Source organism: Xylocopa sonorina, chromosome 2 (assembly GCF_050948175.1).
Source record: "Xylocopa sonorina isolate GNS202 chromosome 2, iyXylSono1_principal, whole genome shotgun sequence".
Taxonomy (NCBI): domain Eukaryota; kingdom Metazoa; phylum Arthropoda; class Insecta; order Hymenoptera; family Apidae; genus Xylocopa; species Xylocopa sonorina.
Window position 1 is genome coordinate 12918558 of NC_135194.1, and position 19602 is coordinate 12938159.

The 19602-nt window shown below is 52.0% G+C and overlaps 1 protein-coding gene across 2 annotated transcripts in view; it reads right to left on the reverse strand.

Moving 5' to 3' along the window:
• Tmtc2 (Transmembrane O-mannosyltransferase targeting cadherins 2) overlaps positions 1 to 19602 on the reverse strand; it is a 186863-nt gene that overhangs the window by 74045 nt on the left and 93216 nt on the right. For both annotated transcript variants that reach the window (XM_076909866.1, XM_076909865.1), the window contains exons 2-5: positions 19347 to 19587; positions 17900 to 18196; positions 11206 to 12088; positions 6588 to 6702 (exon numbers count right to left, since the gene is read on the reverse strand). In XM_076909866.1, the coding sequence (XP_076765981.1) occupies positions 6588 to 6702; positions 11206 to 12088; positions 17900 to 18196; positions 19347 to 19587 (1536 nt within the window). The remainder of the gene's footprint in view (positions 1 to 6587; positions 6703 to 11205; positions 12089 to 17899; positions 18197 to 19346; positions 19588 to 19602) is intronic.

Below are 19602 nucleotides of genomic sequence, written 5' to 3' on the forward strand. Positions count from 1 at the left end.
GTGTATCCGTCGCGAGGACGTCGACGACGACGACGACGACGACGATGGCGAGGAAGAGGAGGAGGCGGCAGGAATGCTCGATGGTACAGGGTTGTATACACGTACGGGACACAACGGGATCTAGCCGTGGGTCTATGGCGGATATACGCAGCGTACACGGCCGACAGGCAGAAGCCCATCAATTTCCCATTCAATTCGCAGCCTCGCCTCCCGCCTTGCGAATTCCAGGACCGACGCGACTCCTGCGAACACCCCCGGAAACCATCCACGCCCGAGGACACGGAGAGGTCCCTGCGCACGTCGATTCCACCCGTGTCACGGTTCATTTCTGTCTAGTCACGTCGCTTAATGGGAATTAAATACCGCCGCGGTGATACTTCCTACTGCTGGGTTGCTCGTGGCGGTTCGATCGTACGCGAATAGGAGAAAGGAATCGGATAGAGGAACAGTGAGACGACCCGATTCGAGATCTCTTTTTCTATTCACGGTACGTGATATTCCCGGAGAACGTCTCGGAGAGAGGCTCATATTCTCTTCGATGTTGTTTGAATTTTAAAACGGTACTGCTTGAATCTCGAGCGGCTCGAGAGGAACGTTATACGTAGATCAGTGTACCGTCGGTGATTGTGAATCTGGTAGCTTACTTTTCCGTGACATTAATCAATCAGCTGTTAGACGTTGCCCTCGCGTTTCGGATTCCAGCGCAGCCTGTGAATAACCAATCACCATTGTTTCCATGCAGATTTAACCGAACGAAGAGAACGAACCACGCGGATAGTATCAGTCTCGTATCGCTCGTTCAAAAACTAATTCGATATCCTGGGTGAATTCTCGCGCTCCTGCTAGAAGCAGGGCTTATTTATCCGTGGCTAGAATATGGATAAAATCAATCGAGCATTAATGCCAGCCTGTCAGCGTGTAATTAGACCCGTTTCGGCTGCGATATCCTGTTCGACGAGGTACCACGAGGACGAGGTCCTGTTTCGCCGCGCACTTCCTTGCTGGCTGTATTTTTCACCGTTCCTAGTTTATGAAGGAAATTTAATTTATGAGACGTACCTAACCAGCGACGATCGAGTTCCCCAGGAGTTTCGGATGAACGATCGAGTTCGAGGACATTCGGAATTATGGAGAAAACGGATAACTCAGGACGCGAGTTGCTCGCGAGTCGTTTCCAAGTTTAGTGACGCGCGGTTTCGTACAGCTACGACGTTCCATCGGATCTATCGGACGCATAAATCCAACGGAAGTATTTTCGTGGCACTGGCCGCCCCGTCGGACAAAGACCCGACGTTTTCAGCGGCAGTAATTCGTAATTGCTTCATTCTGTTTATTGCCGATCAATTATGCATCGTCGCGTACATATGTACGATCGTAACGATCATTCGATATCTCTCGTTAATTGTTACGAGCACCCCCGCGCTGTTATTTCGTCTTCGCCAATCCTCGTAGTTATAGCTCGTCTATTCGTTGATGCTCGTCTTCTCAGAGATATTCCATTCCATGACTCCTCGTCGATAAACGACATCTCTAATGACGACCCTCTCTAGAAACTCGATTAAAAAGAATAAGCTTCTCGAGCGTAGGGGGTGCAAGTGGAATCAGACGCGCTCGAACCTGGTCAGACTGGTCGAATATCTCTGCGCGATTACGTCTGATTTTTATATGAAGCGATTTATGTAAAATACAATTGTCGGAGAAATATTTGACATTTAATAACACCGTTAGAATAGTTAAGCAGTGTAAACCGGCGGTTATATTTATACAAAGTCCATTTGTTTAAATAATGTATTGAAATTTCTGTTTGGGAATTTTTCTCTCTCGTTAAATATTTATGGACCGGCGCAAACGTTTATTCAATTGCTTCGGCTGCATTACACACCGGGGCGCAAAATACGGCCGGGCCGAAATGTTGATTTTGCGAAAGCAACCGGGACCAGCGACGACCAGAGATATTTTCCGAACGGAAACCGATTATCGAGCGAGAGTCCTGGGTTACCAAGTTCGAAGCTCATTTTCGAAACCCTCGCGACAATTTCGGAGGCGTCAACGTGGCTCAAAGACGACGTCGCCCACGGACAGACGTCGTAAATATTTGCACGCATTCGAAACAAAGTTCGTCTCGATCAGAAACGAGGTCGCTGCCGCTCGAGGGGCGGGAAATGGAATCGGTGTTTGTCCCCGGGCCAATTAAAGCTTCTCCTCCGACACGCGGGGCTCGTTTCACGTCAATTTCATCGGGACAATAACCAAATTAATTCCCCCGGATCGTAGTTTGATTTCGTTGCCGTTTTCAGCGACGCTCGACCGCGTAAATTCGCCTCGCCCCGCTATCGTCGCGAATAAACCACAATCGCGCATCCATCTGCACTCGACGTCGCCACCTTCGCTACCCCTTCCGGTTCTTCGCGATGTCCCAGCGCGCGTTTCCACCCTCGCGTCATTACGCGTACTTTCCTTCGACTCTTCGTCTACTCGTTCGATGCAACCGCCAAAGTTTCTCGCGTCGATGCAACTGCACAGATGCTTGCTTTAAACGTCGCTCGTGTAACACGGCGTCGCGCCTCCGACGTCGCGACGACAATTAAGCGCCGCGCGCCCCTTCCTTTGAACTCGGTGTCAATTTCGTCGCCAAATCAACTGATTCTATTTACCGTCGAGTAATTACCGCCATTGGCGGATCCGGCGCGCCGAGCCGCCTGTGAAGCGGCCAGTAATTCCCGTTCGACGCTTAATTAACGCGTCACGGTTACCCTCTCTCTCTCTCTCTCTCTCTCTCTCTCTCTCTCTCTCTTTCTACAATTTTCTAATCCGCTTTCCTCCTCTTCCGTCTTTTTCCAGTTTTTATCTCTACAAGTGTACACAGCTTTTCTTCTTCTCTGTTTTATCTCGTCTCAGTTCTGAGCTTTCTCTCGCTGCTGTTCGACACGGAGCAAGCTTTCGCGTCCCGACTCTCGATTCGAGCGTTCCCCTAATCTCGCGAAGCCAATTATTTTTTAATCTTCCCCAGAGCGATAAGCGTTCTCCGTGCCCGTTAATTACCCACCCATCTCGCGACATAATTATCCGAGCGCCGCATAGTCAGCCCAGATACCACGGCGAGGGACAACCGCCGGGAACAACTTTCTTTTCCCTTCTCTGGCAACTATGCCCCGGCGACTAATCAATTTCCCATTCATCGTCGCCCCTCCCTCTGCCTCTCTCTCTCTCTCTCTCTCTCTCTCTCTCTCTCTCTCTCTCTCTCTCTCTCTAACGGATGACTTACGATCGAACCAACAGGGAGTCACAGGAGAGGGGTGTTTTAATAAATCAACATCCATCCTGGCCCTCGAAAACCGGCCATCAGTCTTCCGACCGGGGCTACGAACAAACCACTGACAATGAGGACATCGGTAGGTGTAAAATCCTGATGTACCGTCGCCGCGGATACACCGTTCGCTGTCGTTCGTTCGTGTCCGGTTGATCGATCCGTCCAAGAGGCAACCGGTCGACTGGATGGCACTGCTCCGTTCAGACGACGAAAATGGATAACATTTTAAATATTGCGAGAACGGCGGGTCCCGGCTGACAGCGAGTAATTAATTATTTAACTGAACACGGGACGATCAATCCTAAACGATGTTCCCTTTTCCCGCAGTGTCTTCCGGCGCTCCGCTTTACGTTGGCGTCGGCTGTTTTTATTCAGTCGTTCATTTCTGTGTAGCAGTGCAGAATGGAACAAGCTCGTGGCACGATCGCGTCCAATAGTGTTTTATTATTATTTCATGGCCAGACACACGACTCGACGGCGTACTCGTTTTCGACGCGGAGGATCGCGTGTCAGCACCTGCAACCTGGAACGTATCCTGGACGGAACGACGACATTGCTAGGCGTAAAATCCCGCTGTCCCATAGCCTGGTGTACAAGCCTCGCTGTCGTTCGTTCGTGTCCAGCCGATCGATCCGTCGAAGGGACAACGTACCTACCTAGCTGGCTTATCGTCCCGCGGGCAGCCTCGTTTCCTTTCGCGTGCGACCGCTCGACAGAGATCTCGCGACAACGGAAGCGGAATCGTGGCCGACACGTTACGACCTGGCCGACGCGACGCGTTTGGAAACTGCGCGTTCTGATTGCTGGCTGCAATCAGCCTGTCGCTGGACGCAGTCACGACACTCGCGCGAGCACGCTTCGATAGTCGGGAGGTGTGCTCTGTTCGTTTCTTAGTCTCGTTGGATTTTGTCGAGTATCCAACGCGAGGCGAGTTATTGGCGAGGATTAACGGATAGATTTGGAGAAATGTTGATAGCGGAAGGTTCGAATTTCGCGTTGGTTTGAGATGCAAAGAGGGTGGCGTGTTATTACCATTGCATGTCTTTGGGGTATTACAGATAAACACTGAGTTTTGCTCGATGGAACTAATATCGTTCGTGAAATTCAACGAGTAGCAAGCCTGCAGCTGGTTACAAGCACCGATATAAGTGTCCCGTCGCATGATAATAGCTACTTCATTAACGCGACGCGAGTCGAGAGAAAAAGAAAAACCTGTCTTCTATGTACGCGCGAAGGGGTCGCTACTTTCGAATGCATGAACGTGTCTACCGATTTCGCTCGCAGACTCGCAGAGAAGTGTTCACGCGACAGAGGGAACGATAAATTATAACCTGTGGCTTGTAAATTCATACTATTGGTTCGTCGAGATAATCATCCTACGTGTAATATTTATCCCTGACGTACCGTGACGCGCAACGCGCTGATAACGAACAGAATTCCGCCGCGCGGTGCAATTTTCCAGTTCAAATAACGAACCTAGGTTATCAGAGGATAACCAACCGAATTTCTCCCGGAGAACTAGATCCTGACATTTTTTTTCGACCTTTAATTCGCCGCGAGGAGCAACGTTACGCGTGCCATCTACGCTACGCGACTATCTCGCGTGCTTATTAATCACAGCCGCTATCTGTAAAAAACCCGCGTGTAAAAAACCAGAGGAAAACCCGTGTATGAAACGACGTATCAGCGACGAACATTCTCCGGGAGCGCGAGAATGAATAGGGCGCGTTGTTCGTCTTCGTCCAAGCCGCTTTCTCACCCTTCGAAGATGCACCAGGACGGATACACTCTTACGTATGGAGATAATGGATAACCACGCGAGCGTACGTAAGGTAGCTTATCGTTGGGTAGCAGAGGGATGCCTGGTAGTGGCTTATCGACTCCCTGGTTCGACAGGCTTCCATGGTCCTCTCCTGCGGGGTGGGATCGCTGGAAGATGACGAGCGTCTATCGAGAGTCCTAAGAGAATTATGCTCGTCCACCAGAAAGAGTTCTCTTACGTTACGTATTGCCATTTTTTACATCAATTTATGGTACCATAGTTGGTCTCTGATCATTCTCCAAGCTTTACAAACTGCACGGATTTCTCTATCCCATTTTGTTTCCAAATATTGCATCGTCAGACTGTGCTCGTTTTCTAATCCTTTCGTCGTGTGCAGTTTCAGATTGCTCGGATGTAAGGTAATAGCGTGTGAGATCGACGATGTTCTCCTTGGCAAACGTGAAATTTCCTGGCTCCGTGTATGCAGCTTTCCCAATGGCGCTAGGTAAAGCGGCAGGATCGATCGTGCCGTGAGAATCCAGCGGAACGATCGACCGAATTCCGCGCGGCGCGTACCGATGTTCTACCACTGATCAGCGATTCCCTCGACCTTTGTTCGCAAGCCCCGCGGTCCCGTGGGTCGGACCTCCCCGACGTTTCGTACATCGGTACGCCGGCTGCTTAAGTCAGGAACGACTTCATTGCTTGCGAGATTTGCGGAGCCGCAGCCGCTTTGCTCGCGTGGATTACGCAAATTCGTGGATCGCACCCAGGATCCCGAGCTCAGCGTCCATCGTCCTCGTTCTGGGACCAACCGTCGCAGAGGCTGATTCTCTGGACACTGTTCGATGTTTCGTTCCGTTACCGTCTCGCGTTCCATCGAAGACGAAACGTTGCACGAAATTTCGCCCCCTGTTCACGGTGGGGACCTCCTGAAACTGCCCTTCGAGTCGGGACGTTGGAAGATCGCGGAGGGATTCGTAACACGTAGCGAAAACCGAGGACACGCGGTGAAACTGTTCGCCGTTGTGAGGCGTCTCATAAATCTTTGATGACGTAGCGCGGGGCGAGCGGGTACGATAAGATCCGCTCGCGAGTTTTTCTGATAACGAAAGTTCCCTCGGCAAACGAGGACGCTTATTGCGCGGGCTCCCTTTGCCTCTTTGCCGTGCCGGGAAATTGGCGTCGCGGAGTGCTTTTAGTATTAAACAACTCGCCGGGGGAGCGAGTGCGCGTCGCGACGCTTGATAAAAGGAGAGCCCCGCGGAGAGCGACGCGGAGATTTTCAGATGAATTCGAGGCTACCTCGAACCGATCACTTATTTACCCGCGCTAAAACGGACCGTGGACCGATTCCGTTCTCCAACGTCGTACCATGGACGCCATTAGCGGTGAACGATAGAGAGAGGGAAAGAGAGAGAGAGAGAGAGAGAGAGAGAGGAAAAAAAGAGGAGAAAGAAGGAGGCAGAGCAGGCAACAAAGTGGATTATTGGGAATGCACGTGGCTGTACTTACAGATTGTAGTGCACGTCCGCCATGTTCGGTCGATAGCGAAGCGCCTGGACGAACGCCTCCTCCGCCTCCGCGACTCGTCCCTGGGCGCTCAGCACGCTGCCCAAATTACCATAAGCTGTAACAATCACAACGGGACACACTCGTTACGCTCGGAACACGTTCAAGTTGCAACTGGGATGCTACGGTGCAATCGTAGTCCGGGAAGAATCGAACAGCGAAATGTAGATATCAGAGTTTCGAGTATTAAAGATGATAGTCGTGCTCCTAGATATGGATTTCATTAATTTTGTAATTGTAATTTCGTACAACTTTCGGAACAACTTTATAGAAAATTTGTGATGCTCTCTAAAAGTGTGAATCATCTAGGAGAAGCTGCTACGAGAGACAACAAGGACCCAGCTCGTCGACCTTTCACCCCCGCTCGGCTTCTTTTTCACTTCTTCGTATTTACGAGCTATAAAGCCGCGCGCGCACGCGACGCGGATAGCGCGAATATCGCTAGATACCCTCCCGCTTTATCTCCGGGCAACAATATCGGCAATAAAACATTCCCCAGGCCTCTCTTCTTCCTCCACCCGCGTACGAACCGATGGCTACTCGAGCTCGAGAAGTAATAAATGAATCTCGCGCTCGTAAAATTGCCTCGCGAGCGCGCCAGGGACCGATCCACCTTCCACGATCCGCGCTACCTCGTTTCCTTCCTCGAGACGAGGAGTCGTAACGCGACCGTGCCCTCGATTCCACCTCGAACGGGTCCTTAAAAAAGTTTCATCGGACCCAGAACGTTTTTCGGGACCATCCGCAAGTTTCGAGCGTTTAATGTTAATCAGCGCGAGCCATCTTTATCGATAGGAGCGGGGAGATTCTACGGCGACGAGGGTGAACTGTTTTCGTAGAAACTGCGGTCGTGCGAAAGAAGTTTCGCTCGAGATCGCGATGAACAAGCAGATTACCGCTTCGAACAAGATCTTTACTGTTTCGTGAAGTTCGTCCAAACGTGTCCTGTTTGACGAAAGTCCAATGTCGTTCTCCTCTTAGAAGCCTTGCATTATGCTTTAACGAATAGATCAAGGAATTTCAACGTGTCCATTAATAATTTTGCTCCTTAATCTCTAAATGGAACTCCGCTTCGATCGTGGCGCGGTTTCAACTTTCTTCGCGCGGAGTTACTTCGACGTAGCAACGCGAGTGACGTTGGAAGTTTAACAACCTACCGCTAATACGATTCTCAGGGCTGGTAGAAAAAACCGTTCGACTTCTTGCGCCGTTGAAATCGCAGCGAGCAAAAGGGAAAAAAACACGGGAAATTCTGAAAGCCCGAGTGGAACGGCCCTCGGCAACGATTCTCGAATCGTTCAAGTCCTTCTCAACCGCCGCCACCCCCTGCGCGCGGACGTGCCTCGTTTCATTCTCGGGGCGTGAATTAAGCCCGCGTATTTAGAACGCGGCCGAGCGACGGTCGTGGCACACGCTCGAGCGTTTAACTATAACGGTCTATGCGCGAAAATTTCGCGTACGCGGAAAATAGGGTGGAATAGGGAGAGAGAGCGCGGCGCGCGTTCCAGATTTTTCCCTCGATCGAACGAACCGCGCGCTGGGACCCGTGCGCGCGGCGCGGGTGGGTTCGATCTGGTTAGGCCTCCCGTCTGTTCAATCGTGGCGGATGGGAAAGTGGAACGCGGCCGAGCTGGCGAATTAAAGAGCAGGTCGTGGAGAGTGACTGCGCGATGCGAGCGAGGCCAATGATAGATCGAACGTCGCTGCTCGAACAAAAGGGCCGCGTTCCGCTTTCGAACGACTGGCCCCGGTGGAATAACGAGGAGGCCGCCCCGCGAGAGGAACGATCGACGATGGAAGACGCACACGTTCGACTGGAGAAACGGAATCGAGGAATGATTAGCCGTTTATCGCGCATTACTGTCGTCGAACGTTTTTCTCCCTCGCACGCTTAACCAACCCTGTTTCCTCACCCTCTCGTTCCTCCTGCTGACTATTTTCCGCCATCTTGCCAGCCGAAATGAAACGACCATCACCGCGACGGGAACTCGGTGATAACCAGCGAGCAGCTGTTGGGCTGGCATTTTAAATTAGTCGCGATAAATAGACGCGATAAATCGCCGCTGCGCATATTTCATCGTCGTGGTCGCGATTCCATCGACTGCCACGCGTCTCGAGCGTGTTGTTCCTTGTCGAGCCGCGGCACGTTTTTCCGCTCGCTACGCGAGCGTCAGTTCGCGTTGAAAAATTTGCGAATCCACGATTTTTGCACGAGGTGCATTACGGGTTGCAACGTGCCTAATCAGCCTCTTCGAGCGAGGGAAAAGTCGTGGCCAGCGTGGAGGGAAATCGTGTTCGAATGGAAGTTCGATGGGGCGGTTAGTCTGCGAGTTAAAACCGGATCGAACGACGGCACGTACCGTGAACTGGGTGACTTCGAAGCTCGCTTGGTCAAGAATGAGAGAGAGAGAGAGGGAGAGAGAGAGAGAGAGAGAGAGAGAGCAGGGAATACGTGGACAGAGGAGGGAATCAGGCCGCAGAGTTTGCCGGACCGAGCTTCCAGACCGGATCTTCTATTTGTTACACGAGATTGCTCTACCCTCGCGTCGTCTAACTTCGATAAACCAAAGATTGATACGTCCCCCGACAATTTAATAAAGGAGCGTACGAACTGTTTAATACCAAAGTCAATCCCACGACTTCTGGCCCCGCAATTCCTTCGTAATTTAATTCCACAAAACGCGGACCAGCAATTAACTGGAGCGCAAAGATCAAGGACCGCCGCGGGCGCCCACACACGTACACGCACGCGCGCGGTTCTACCCTGCTCGAAACACGAATTTATTTGCTTAGGAGCACGAGAACACACGGTCCCATAGCCAGCGGGGTGGTACGCAATTTCTGTTGGCGCAATTAAAACGGACCGCGAGAAGGGCCAGCGTCAGAGTGAATGCCGTTTACGCGATGCGAGGGTTGGTCGCACCCACGCGTCGGAGCTTCGACTCGCCTCCGCGTGACCACCCTCTCGCGACGATCTTTACGCTACTACCGAAGAAACGAAGATCGATTTCCACGGATCGAACGTAGATGCCTCACTGACCGTAGGTAATTAGGTGGTCTCGAACGCGGTACAGAGCTCAGATCGGTTGGACGAAGCCGACAAAAACGGCTGGCGATTGGCAAAAACGAGGAGAGATAGGCGCAGGCAACGATAAAGGATCGTGGGTGGAGGAAAGTCGTCGGGGAAACAGGAAGGCACTTTGGGTCCCCGGAGGCCCGTATCACTGATTCATCGAACCGGAATAACCAAGTGGAAAGGGAGAAGTGGAGTCGAGGAGGGTGCAATATAAATATCCTCGGGACCATATATCAAAATTTGAAAAGGGGTGGGCGAGTCGATCAACCGGAGCCTCTGGTGTATTCATAATTTCGTCGAGGCACCCGGGCGGTGGAGGGTGGACGGCGGGTAAAAAGGACAAAAATAACAATGCTGGTGTATCCGGGCAAAGTGAAGGCAAACGGGAGGAAGAATGGAAGCGTACGGTGGTGGCGTAGACGCGCTAGCAGAGGTACAAAGGGGGGTGGGTTTTGGCGAAGACAGATAAGACCGGGGACGATCGTGAAAATTGAAAAATGGCGGTACGAGTTGATCAAATAGAGTAGCTCTGGCGCATCTGCAATAATTGCATCTGGATGCGCGTGAAAGAGGACGGATGACGGGTCAGGAGGCGTTGGTGGAAGCGGTGAGAGCGAGCACGAGGACAAATAGCAAGAAAAAAAAGCGAGCAGCGGATATGTTAGCAGAGGCACGTGAAAGGGCCGCGTCTAGCAAAGGTGGATAAAAACGGAGATGAAGACGGATAAGAGAGGAGTGACAAAAAGCGGACAGGCGGCGGAGGGAGGTGCCGGTTGGTGACTCGTGTTGCATGTCGCGTATCCAGCTTGCTAGCAGTTTTATGTACACGGTAGGCGGATCGTTGGCTGGCCAGCAAGTTCGAGATGAGAGGCTGGATAGCGTCGGCAGAGCCGCTGATAGAACCGGCTGGCGTGTAACGAGAAAACTGCCAGCGATATCCGTCCGCCGGCAGGGAATTTCATTTTTTACACAGCGCCGTATATTTCGTCTCCGCGGACGTATCTGCTTTCGATCATCGCTCGGCATCGTTTATCATTAGCACGCGACTCTTTATTATCTTTATCTTTTTAATTCGCCCGCGCTCGCCAGACGCGCCGCCTATCTTTATTGCTTTCCCTCGCGGCTGACCGAACAGGGGTGGACAGGGGCGGCGCAATTAAAACATTAATGGGTTAGTAAAACGAGGGGATGGCGATTGTTGCCTGCTGACGCGTCTAACGTTGAATATGAAATACGACGGAAGACAACGCGTTCGTGGCTGAAAAATAATTTAACGACGCACAACCGACGCGGTGCTAATGGCGCTTTAGATCTGCTTATTGATCTTATCGCCGACCATGATGAATTTTAAAGCTCCTCTTTCCAGAGCACAAATTGTACGATTACAGAATAGACAACCCTTAACCATCAACGCTACGGTATTCAACAACTGTAAACTACCCTCTACAACAAAATTCCAATTAATTAAACATCCGATAAACTCACCCTTAGGCGGATTCACGTGCAACGCAGACCTGTACAGGCTCTCCTCGTCGTACCAGTCGGCGTTCCTCAGCAACGTCTTCGCCGACATCGTGCAGACAAGCACAGCGGTGGCCACCAACACCGCCCTGCCCTTTCTCCTCGACCCGTGTCTTCTCGCTATCCGATAGCATCCAGAAACCGCTGCTCCGACGATCAGACACGCGCCCACGCTGGGCAAATACAGGATCCTCTCGGCTATGACGAAGCCCACGTAGAAGAACAGGTTGCTAGCCGGTAGGAAGGGAAGCACGAGGAAACCGATGGACGCCGCGACGCCGCTGGCCGTCGCCTGTTTGCTCACGCGACCGTATCTCCATGTGATCCCACTGTTAGGCCTCTTCGCGCAGTGGCAGTCGCCCATTGGACCGTTGTTGTTGTTGTTAGCGGCTCGACAGCCATCCGTGTGACATCCACCGGTTCTTCTACCAGCGCAAACCGGACATCTGGACGACATGGAGCGAGGGTACTGCACCAGGCTGAGACCAGTCTCCCGTGGTGGTCGTCGCAGCGTCCTGATCGTCCAGATCGAGGCGCCTATCAGCGCCGTGTACAGACAGGCTGACTCGAGGTTCCTCGCGTCCAGCAAGCTGGTGATTCGCGGCACAGCGTCCATGGACCAGTCGAAGCTGAGGGTGCTGGGGCAGAGCAGCATTCTCGCGCTGGCCGCGGGTAGGTAGAGGAATGTCAGACCGCGGGTCAGGCGAGACGGATGCCTCGCGGTCGGATTGTCCGCGCTGGCGAACTCAGGTCGCGTGCCAGTGATCCTTAGCCTGCCTAGGACCAGCAGAGCCAGGCTACCCGAGACGATGCCGATGCTGCGCGCGCGGGTCAGCCCGCAATTCACCTGGAAATGCGAACCATGGATGTTAGAGTCAAGGTCTGTGAATGCGAGCTGTATACAGCGGGGTTTGTTTCAGGGACCATTACTGAGATTCTCTGTGGTAGCCGTGTACGAGTATGCACAGGTTGCTTCGAGGTATGTTCTTATACGTTAGTCGCGTAGGAGAATTTTGTAATTAGGCGACGGTATGTATTCATCGAGTCTACGTCTGAGGAGTGAATAATTAATCCCACGTTCGCTGTCTCAAAATACATCCACGCGACAATCTAATTCGTATGAAATATTCGCAAGGGATCTCAATTCGCACGTGTGAATCGAAGAGTTTAGCGGAAAGCATTGTCGAAGTTGTGTGAATCAATGAACGGCGCTCTTTTCGAATCAGCTGTTCGTTATACACTAATGGTTATACGTCGTCGAATTATTAAAGTTTTTAATCGACCAGGACGAGGCCGTGAATAGATGCAAATTGATGGTGATGAGGATTAATTAAGCGCAACTGGTACTACGATCTTAACAATAATTGCTCAAAGTTCCGAGCGGTGAGTCGTGCGCTCCTCCTCGCGTAATTTAAACGAGACGCTCTCCATTCGACACCGGTCCCAAAGCTAATTTTAAGCGGGCCAACGAAATTGGCGTGTACCTGTCGGTCAAAGGGGACCAGTGCTGGCCAATTTATGTCGAAAACATTAATTTCACCGGGGCAACCTTTGGCAGCGGGCGTTTTTAGCCAGTCCTGGCAGCAAGAAGCGTCGACGCGTGTCTTTATGCCGGCGTTTTCGCGTGTCGCGTTCGGTCGAGCAGCCGAGGCTCGTAAAAAACGGACGCGTCTCGCCCTCGGAAAAAAAAGGGCCGCGCAGCGGCTGCCGAAAGGACGCCACGGTGGCGCAGCGTCCGCGGATGTCAATTCGCGAGCCGCGTTGTTTTTTCATCCGCCAACTGCAGGCAGAAACGAACGTCCCAGCAAACAGAATTGAAGAGCCGGTCCGAGGGGGCTCGAATATGCGCCAGCCACGTGCAGGGCAGATGACGTACGCTTACGAATGGCGGATGACCCGCGGCAGGGGTGCATTCGTTCGAACGCGTCTGACGAATGAAACTGTGACACCTTCTCGAGCGGGTTTTCATTCTTGCCGCGTGCAGTCGCATCGTTTTCAGTCGTTGGCACGCGGTGCAAGGATGAAACGAGATAAAAAGCGGGAGAAGATTGGAGGCGTGAAGAGAACACGCGTGTTATTAGGAAATAGCGTGAAAACCGCGCGTGGGGACGCTTAATCCGCTGCGGCACACCGTTGCAGAGGCAGCCGTTCCGTGGAAATGAAAAGTAACGTCGAAAGCTTTTAAAGCGAGCCGTGCCGCGCGTCGTAATGCGAGAGCAACATTTTAATGTTGAGCCACGAGGCCGTGGAAGAAGTCGCGGCAATAATTGCGAGCCCTAGAATCGCGGGCGGCCGGGTCCAGGAGCTTTGTTGGCCGCGATAGATTCGTGCGAGCATTCCTCGCCCCCTCGCCACACCCAGTTCCACCTTTAACGATGCTTTTAATGTTCCCCCGTGAAAAATGCCAGGCGACGCGTAGCCCCGGCTAAATCGTCCCGCTTCCGGTGAATATTTTATAATAATCGCCCGGCGGGTGAACGAACGCGGTGGATTTGTTCCTTCGTCCAGCCTGAGTCGAATGGTCTATGAAATTACGAAACGCCACGAACGGGGTAGAATTGAAAATTTAATCACCGTGAAACTACAGAATTGTTGCAATTTTCCCTCCTCGTTGGGAACCGTTAGAATTCATTCTCTGACGTGGTTGTTACTGGCGAAGCTTTTTACCAACGCGTTCTTCTGGAAGAATGTCTCCTTCCAGAAGCGATCGTCGGTTGGCTGATTTTTTCCACGCGAATTTCGCCTAATAAATTCGCGCGGCATTTTGGGTGTGAATAACAGGAAACGCTGGAAAATTGGAGGCTGCTCGAGGAGACGGCGAGGACGCGACGTTTAGAGCAGACGAATTCACGGTAATGAAGGGACGATAGTTCGCGCGGGTCGAAACTTTCCGTAAGTTTGCGACGCACGAATCGAGAAGGAATAATTCGCCGCGGTAATGTAACCCAGTTACACGCCGCCACTGACATCTTTGGTGTCGCGGTGAACCGACAATTCTGGCCGGAAGTTCTGCGAACAAAGGGCGCCTTTGACGCGAGAGATGGTTAACGCGACTCGAGTAAAGCCACGCGAATCTTCTATGCTAATGAATTGGATCGTATTATATCGTCTTGACAATAATTCGCTTTCCATCCAGCACGTCGAGCCGAGACGACAGCTACGATACTAACGCGCGAACATTTATTTTTCACCGCCTGAACAATAATTACACACAAAACTTTATTCCATTCATTTGCTCGATGACACAATAAAACCAGTCGGATGACCATTACACGTTTCTCCCAAGTTTTCATTCCACTCCCTCCTCGATGACGTACACGTAGATTTTCCCTCGCCAAGGCACGAAGCCAGCTAAAAATCACAGCACCCCAGGACGCTTCCGTATCCCCGATAGAGTGTCGCGAGCAACGAGAGGAGTCTCTCTGGGAGACAATTCCAGGCCTTCGTCCGAGGACGTTTAACCTGACAGCTTGAATCTCGAGGCGACGGAACAATGGCCAGCGAGGTGGCACGATAATAAGAAAAATACGGAGCGATCGAGAAGAGAGCGAGAGAGACAGAAGAGCGTCGACTGGGCAGGAAGCGAGGGAAGAGCAGAGCCGAGGTCTCGAGTTCCCGCGCGACGCCACGCTCGCGAGGGTGTTGGAGAACGCGAACGGGTCCTTGGCACCCCTCCAACGCTCGCTGGCTGGTCCGCGACATGCATCACGCCAGGCGTCTGATGCATCCAGCGCATCCAGATGCGATGTGCACGGGAAAGGCGAACGCCTGGAGGTACAGAGAGTCTGGCCCCGTGTCTGGAGGCGGTTCAAGGTGGTTAAAGCCGCGTTGGAACCGGGTCGCGTGGGAGGTTGTTGGAGATGGCTCGACCCCGTGCATCAGCCCGCTGTCTCCGGCAGATCGCCTGCTCTGGCTCGCGTTTGCACATGCTGCGCCGTTATCGGTTACACGGCTTGTCTACCTTGCCCGTGCACTCTCGCGGTTTACTGGGGCGCGTGGGGCGCGCGGTAGGGTGCGAGGCGCACGTGCGCGGTCGCGGTACAAGAAACTGGGGACGAAGAGGACCCCACGTGCGGATTAACGCTTCTGGTGACCGTGTCGTTTGCGGCTGGCTGATTTATGCGTACACGCGTTTACGGTGTTTCTATTATACGCGGATCTATTAATGGGATCAAAGCGTATCAGGTTTTGTACGGTTTCATTCCGCGATCTGCTAAGCGCGGTCCTATTGCGAGCTCGTGTGATTAAAGCACGTATTTGGGTTCAGTGTAACATCATTTATCTAAATCAGTTGGCGGATAAGCAACCCGTAGAACTGGATCAGTTCGTATAATAGCCGTCCGCTGGTCATCACGCTGTACCATGGTTTTTCGCGTTGGAGTGACGATGGTTGGCAATAGGTCGGGTAATTAACAGTTCGACAGGAATTCAGTTAACGCGGTATTCGGTGTAATTTCGTTCCGATCTATAGAGCTCCACTGTACACAGATTTCGTTAAGCGTTTATCGACCCATCGAATGAGAACGATAAAATCTCATTTTTGTAATACGCCCGTATTTAAAGTGAAATTGTTAAAAATTATATTAATCGGTTAAGTGGTTACTCGTGGAACTTTATGAATTCCGCGTAATTCTATTTACTCGCATCATCCGCTCGTTTCAACGACATGTATCGAAAGTTTGCAATATAAATATTGCATTTTCATTTTGTATGTTTGCGAAAAATACAGATTTAATCATGCGATTATATCGTCGAATAATGATCCGTTGGACGTTATACCTAGATTCGATATTAGTTTACAAATGATTTGCATTGCATGCAAATTCACATGTTTACAGGCACCGTGAAGGAAGTAGAACGCGAATAGAAACCTCCATCAGCTCCTAACTATTATAACGCGTGCTTTAGATAATTTGTATATTTTTGCATATCACGTACGGGTCTCCACTTTTCTGCGCAATTAAATTTCCCGCGAATGCATAAACATTCGCAGTCTAGTTGAAACGGGGCGTGCGTTAAATGTATGCGGGGGGGTAAAAAGGAAGCGGCCAAGAAGCGGTTGGTATTATTGCGACAGCGTGGACGACGAGTTGCGCGAACAAAAGGATGCTCGTACAGTGTCTCTGTTCTATAAACTGGCTGGCGATGAATATTTATTCGCATCGATGACGAGAAGCTGTCATCGCGGTTTATATCCGAACAGTGTCCCCGTTTATAAACCGGTTTGCCGCACTTAACGACCGCGGGAGCCGCGGGTTTATCGACTTTTGGCCACTCGAAGTGTTAACGCCTCGAGGGGATGCACCGTAATGCGCGGTGTGCGACGAATTCGATGTCACGCGGGTTGCTTACGATTACCCCTCTTGTACGCTCGTTCACGGATAATTATATCCCCCGTCGTGTAATTGCGCGGCGCTATCAGTTCGCGCCAGCAGGCTGAAATAATCCGCGGCCGGTTCGGGGTGTCTCGCACCCGACCCACCCCCTTTCTCCAACCGCTGTCCGCCTATCCGCCTACTTTCGCTCGTCACTGGTAATTTGATTACGCCACCATTGGCACCAGCCCTTCCATCGTTAGTTGGTTGTTAATATTCGTAATTGCAAGCGGAGGCAACGGTCTAATACGGCGCGAATGAAACCGCGCGTTGATTTGCGGTAAAGGAGGCGCCTGGGCACGCTGAGACTGCGAGCAACTTCGAGGAGGCCGCGTACGTTTCACCCCAGGCCAATCCCTCGACCCGAGGATCTCGCGTTCCCGCGGGTGGTGCCGTGAAAATTCGCGGATCCTAAAATCTGATAGGCCACGGGCCGCGCCGTAAATTCGAGGCGGCAGTTAAAAGCGATCGTTCGAGCGGATCGTAAGCTGTACGGAATTGAGTTGTAAAATGGAAATTCCGCCGCGACCGCTGACGAGTGATGGCGCTCCGTAAATCCGGAAGTGGCTCGAACCGTACGCTCGAGGGTGTTCGCGGGGCGTTCGGTTCCCTGGCCGCCCCTCTCGCTCGAGCGTCGGCTAATGAGACGAGTTTCACGGGCAGGGACCGCGCGACGGAAATTACCCCCGAGGCCGTAGATTCGCTGATAACTCCGCTATCGAAATATCGAAATAATAGCGTTTCGTTCGACACGCGACAGCACCTGGGAGCCGCGCGTACATAATAAACACACGATACATCAATTACAACGTCCTATCAGTATGCACCTCATCACCGCGACCTACCTCGTCGCATTAGCGACTACCGATCGATGCACCCTCCCTCTCGCCTCCCGTAACCTAATGAATTACCGATAAACAACTCCCGGTGTCTTCTATGCGCCACCCTAGGTGTGCGAGTCTCGCGCCGCGTCGATCTTTCGAGTATCGACAGGGAGTGGTTCGCGTTCAATTCGTAGATCGATAAATATTAAATTACCACCAGTTACTTCTCACGAAAAATTACTACACATATTTAATATTCTCGGAAAAAGTTGAAGACCAAGAACATTCGAAAAGAATCGCACATTCCCTCCCAAGAAATAAAAATGATTACAGTTTCGTGAAACTGTTCCGCGCGCCAATTTAACGGTCGACGCTCGAACAGTTAAACAAGACTCCCCCGCCCTTTATCGGTAGCCATTCACAGAGTGGTCCCCGAAGAAATTTCAGTTGGTCTCTTACCTTTCGACTCGACTCGCCGCGGCAGAGCTCCCAGAGGAGGCAGAGGGCCAGCGAGGATATCCCCGTCTCCTTGGCGAGGGTTGCCAGGGTCGACGACACCAGGGCGAGCAGCAACGGGAACGGGGACCTGGTGCGCTCGCAGTGGGCGCTGTACGCGAGGAACGCGGACAAGGTCAACAGGCAGGCGAGAAGGTCCGCGCGGCCGACCACGCCGGCTACCGCCTCGCTGTGAATCGGATGCGCCGCGAACAGGAAGCCGGTGATCGCGTGCCCGAGGTTGTTTCTTCCCGGCAGTACCTGCGGAACGTGAGAAACTCCCGTTGAAATCGCGCGGACAATGCCGCGGCCGAGGATCGCGCGTCCCACCCCTCATTGTTCAACGCGGGACGGAAGTGGCGCGCGTTTTAGCGGAGTCTTTACAATCGGGGACAATGAAAGCCAGGCTCGCGCGCGGAGAATGGGAATAGGGACGGGTCCGACTGCTCTTCGGCAATTTCTGTTAATCCGCTAAATGGAGCAGGCACCGTGGGCGCGGGAAAGAGGACGGCCGATAGGTGCTCGCAATTAGGCCGATCTCGAGCGTCCCTAATCTTGGCTCCGTTCGATGTTATCGAGGGCGTCTTTTTTTTTGAGTGTCGATGAGAAAAACCCTCTGTAACGAGATCTCCTTTCTGCTGGCGATAAAATAGTACACTAACGAGTTAATAATAGGTACGTAAAGGTGTACGTAAAGCCTCCAGTCGTGTAACGTTACAAAGGGTTAATTGTTTCTCGTTGGAATTAACTTTTTATTTGTTTCGTTCTGCTAAAGCATTGTAAATCATCCGTTTCGAATTGAAGCAACATATCGATAGAAATTTACCGCACTGAGCAGAATTACGTTTGCGTTGATCAGCAAAGGGTTAATCTCTGAGTAGGGAGAAATACGATGAATCGCGCGATTGATAGGTGAATGACTTTCAGCGAGACTTCGAAGCGAGGGGGTGCTTTTATGCGTGCCTTTGATGTCCCTTAAACGCAGCGCGATCGAAAACGATTTCAATTACCCGCGGGACAATGGCGGCGGATTGAAACAGCGGGAAGAACGAAACGGAACTGAGCCACTTGAAACGAAACAAACGGCTTTCCAACCGTAATCGTATTTCCGTTACGATAACCGTGGCAGGTGACACGCGCGGTCGTCACTGGAGGACGCCGCGCGTCCGCGAATATTAACGTAATATTTCGCGGCTAAATGGACTGGTGAAATTTTATTTCCAATCAGCCGGGGTAACGTCCGCTATTACCAAGGTCCGTGTGACGTACGCTCTACAGGTGTCACTATTATCCGCTGGTTTCCTGCCACGCAGACGTAAAATTTCGCCACAGATCGTGAGGCAAGCGAGTCCGTCGCGAATCAGCTTCTTGCTCGAACGAGCAAGACGATTAATTGGTCGCGTGGGTTTACCTTCCTGGCGACTCTGACGACGAGCACGGTGCAGGCCGCGTGCAACGCGACGTTCACCAGATGATAGCCCAACGGTTCGAGGCCTCCCAACAGATGATTCAGACGGAACGTCGCTACGCAGAGGGGCCTGTAGCTTCCGTGGGAGCCTCGATCGGTTAGAGGCGTGCCCCAGAAGTCGTTCTCCAGCAGCCGGGACCACGGCGTGCTGGATAAAAGGTCTGGGTTCGTCAGGATTGCTCTCCTGTAACAGAAACGC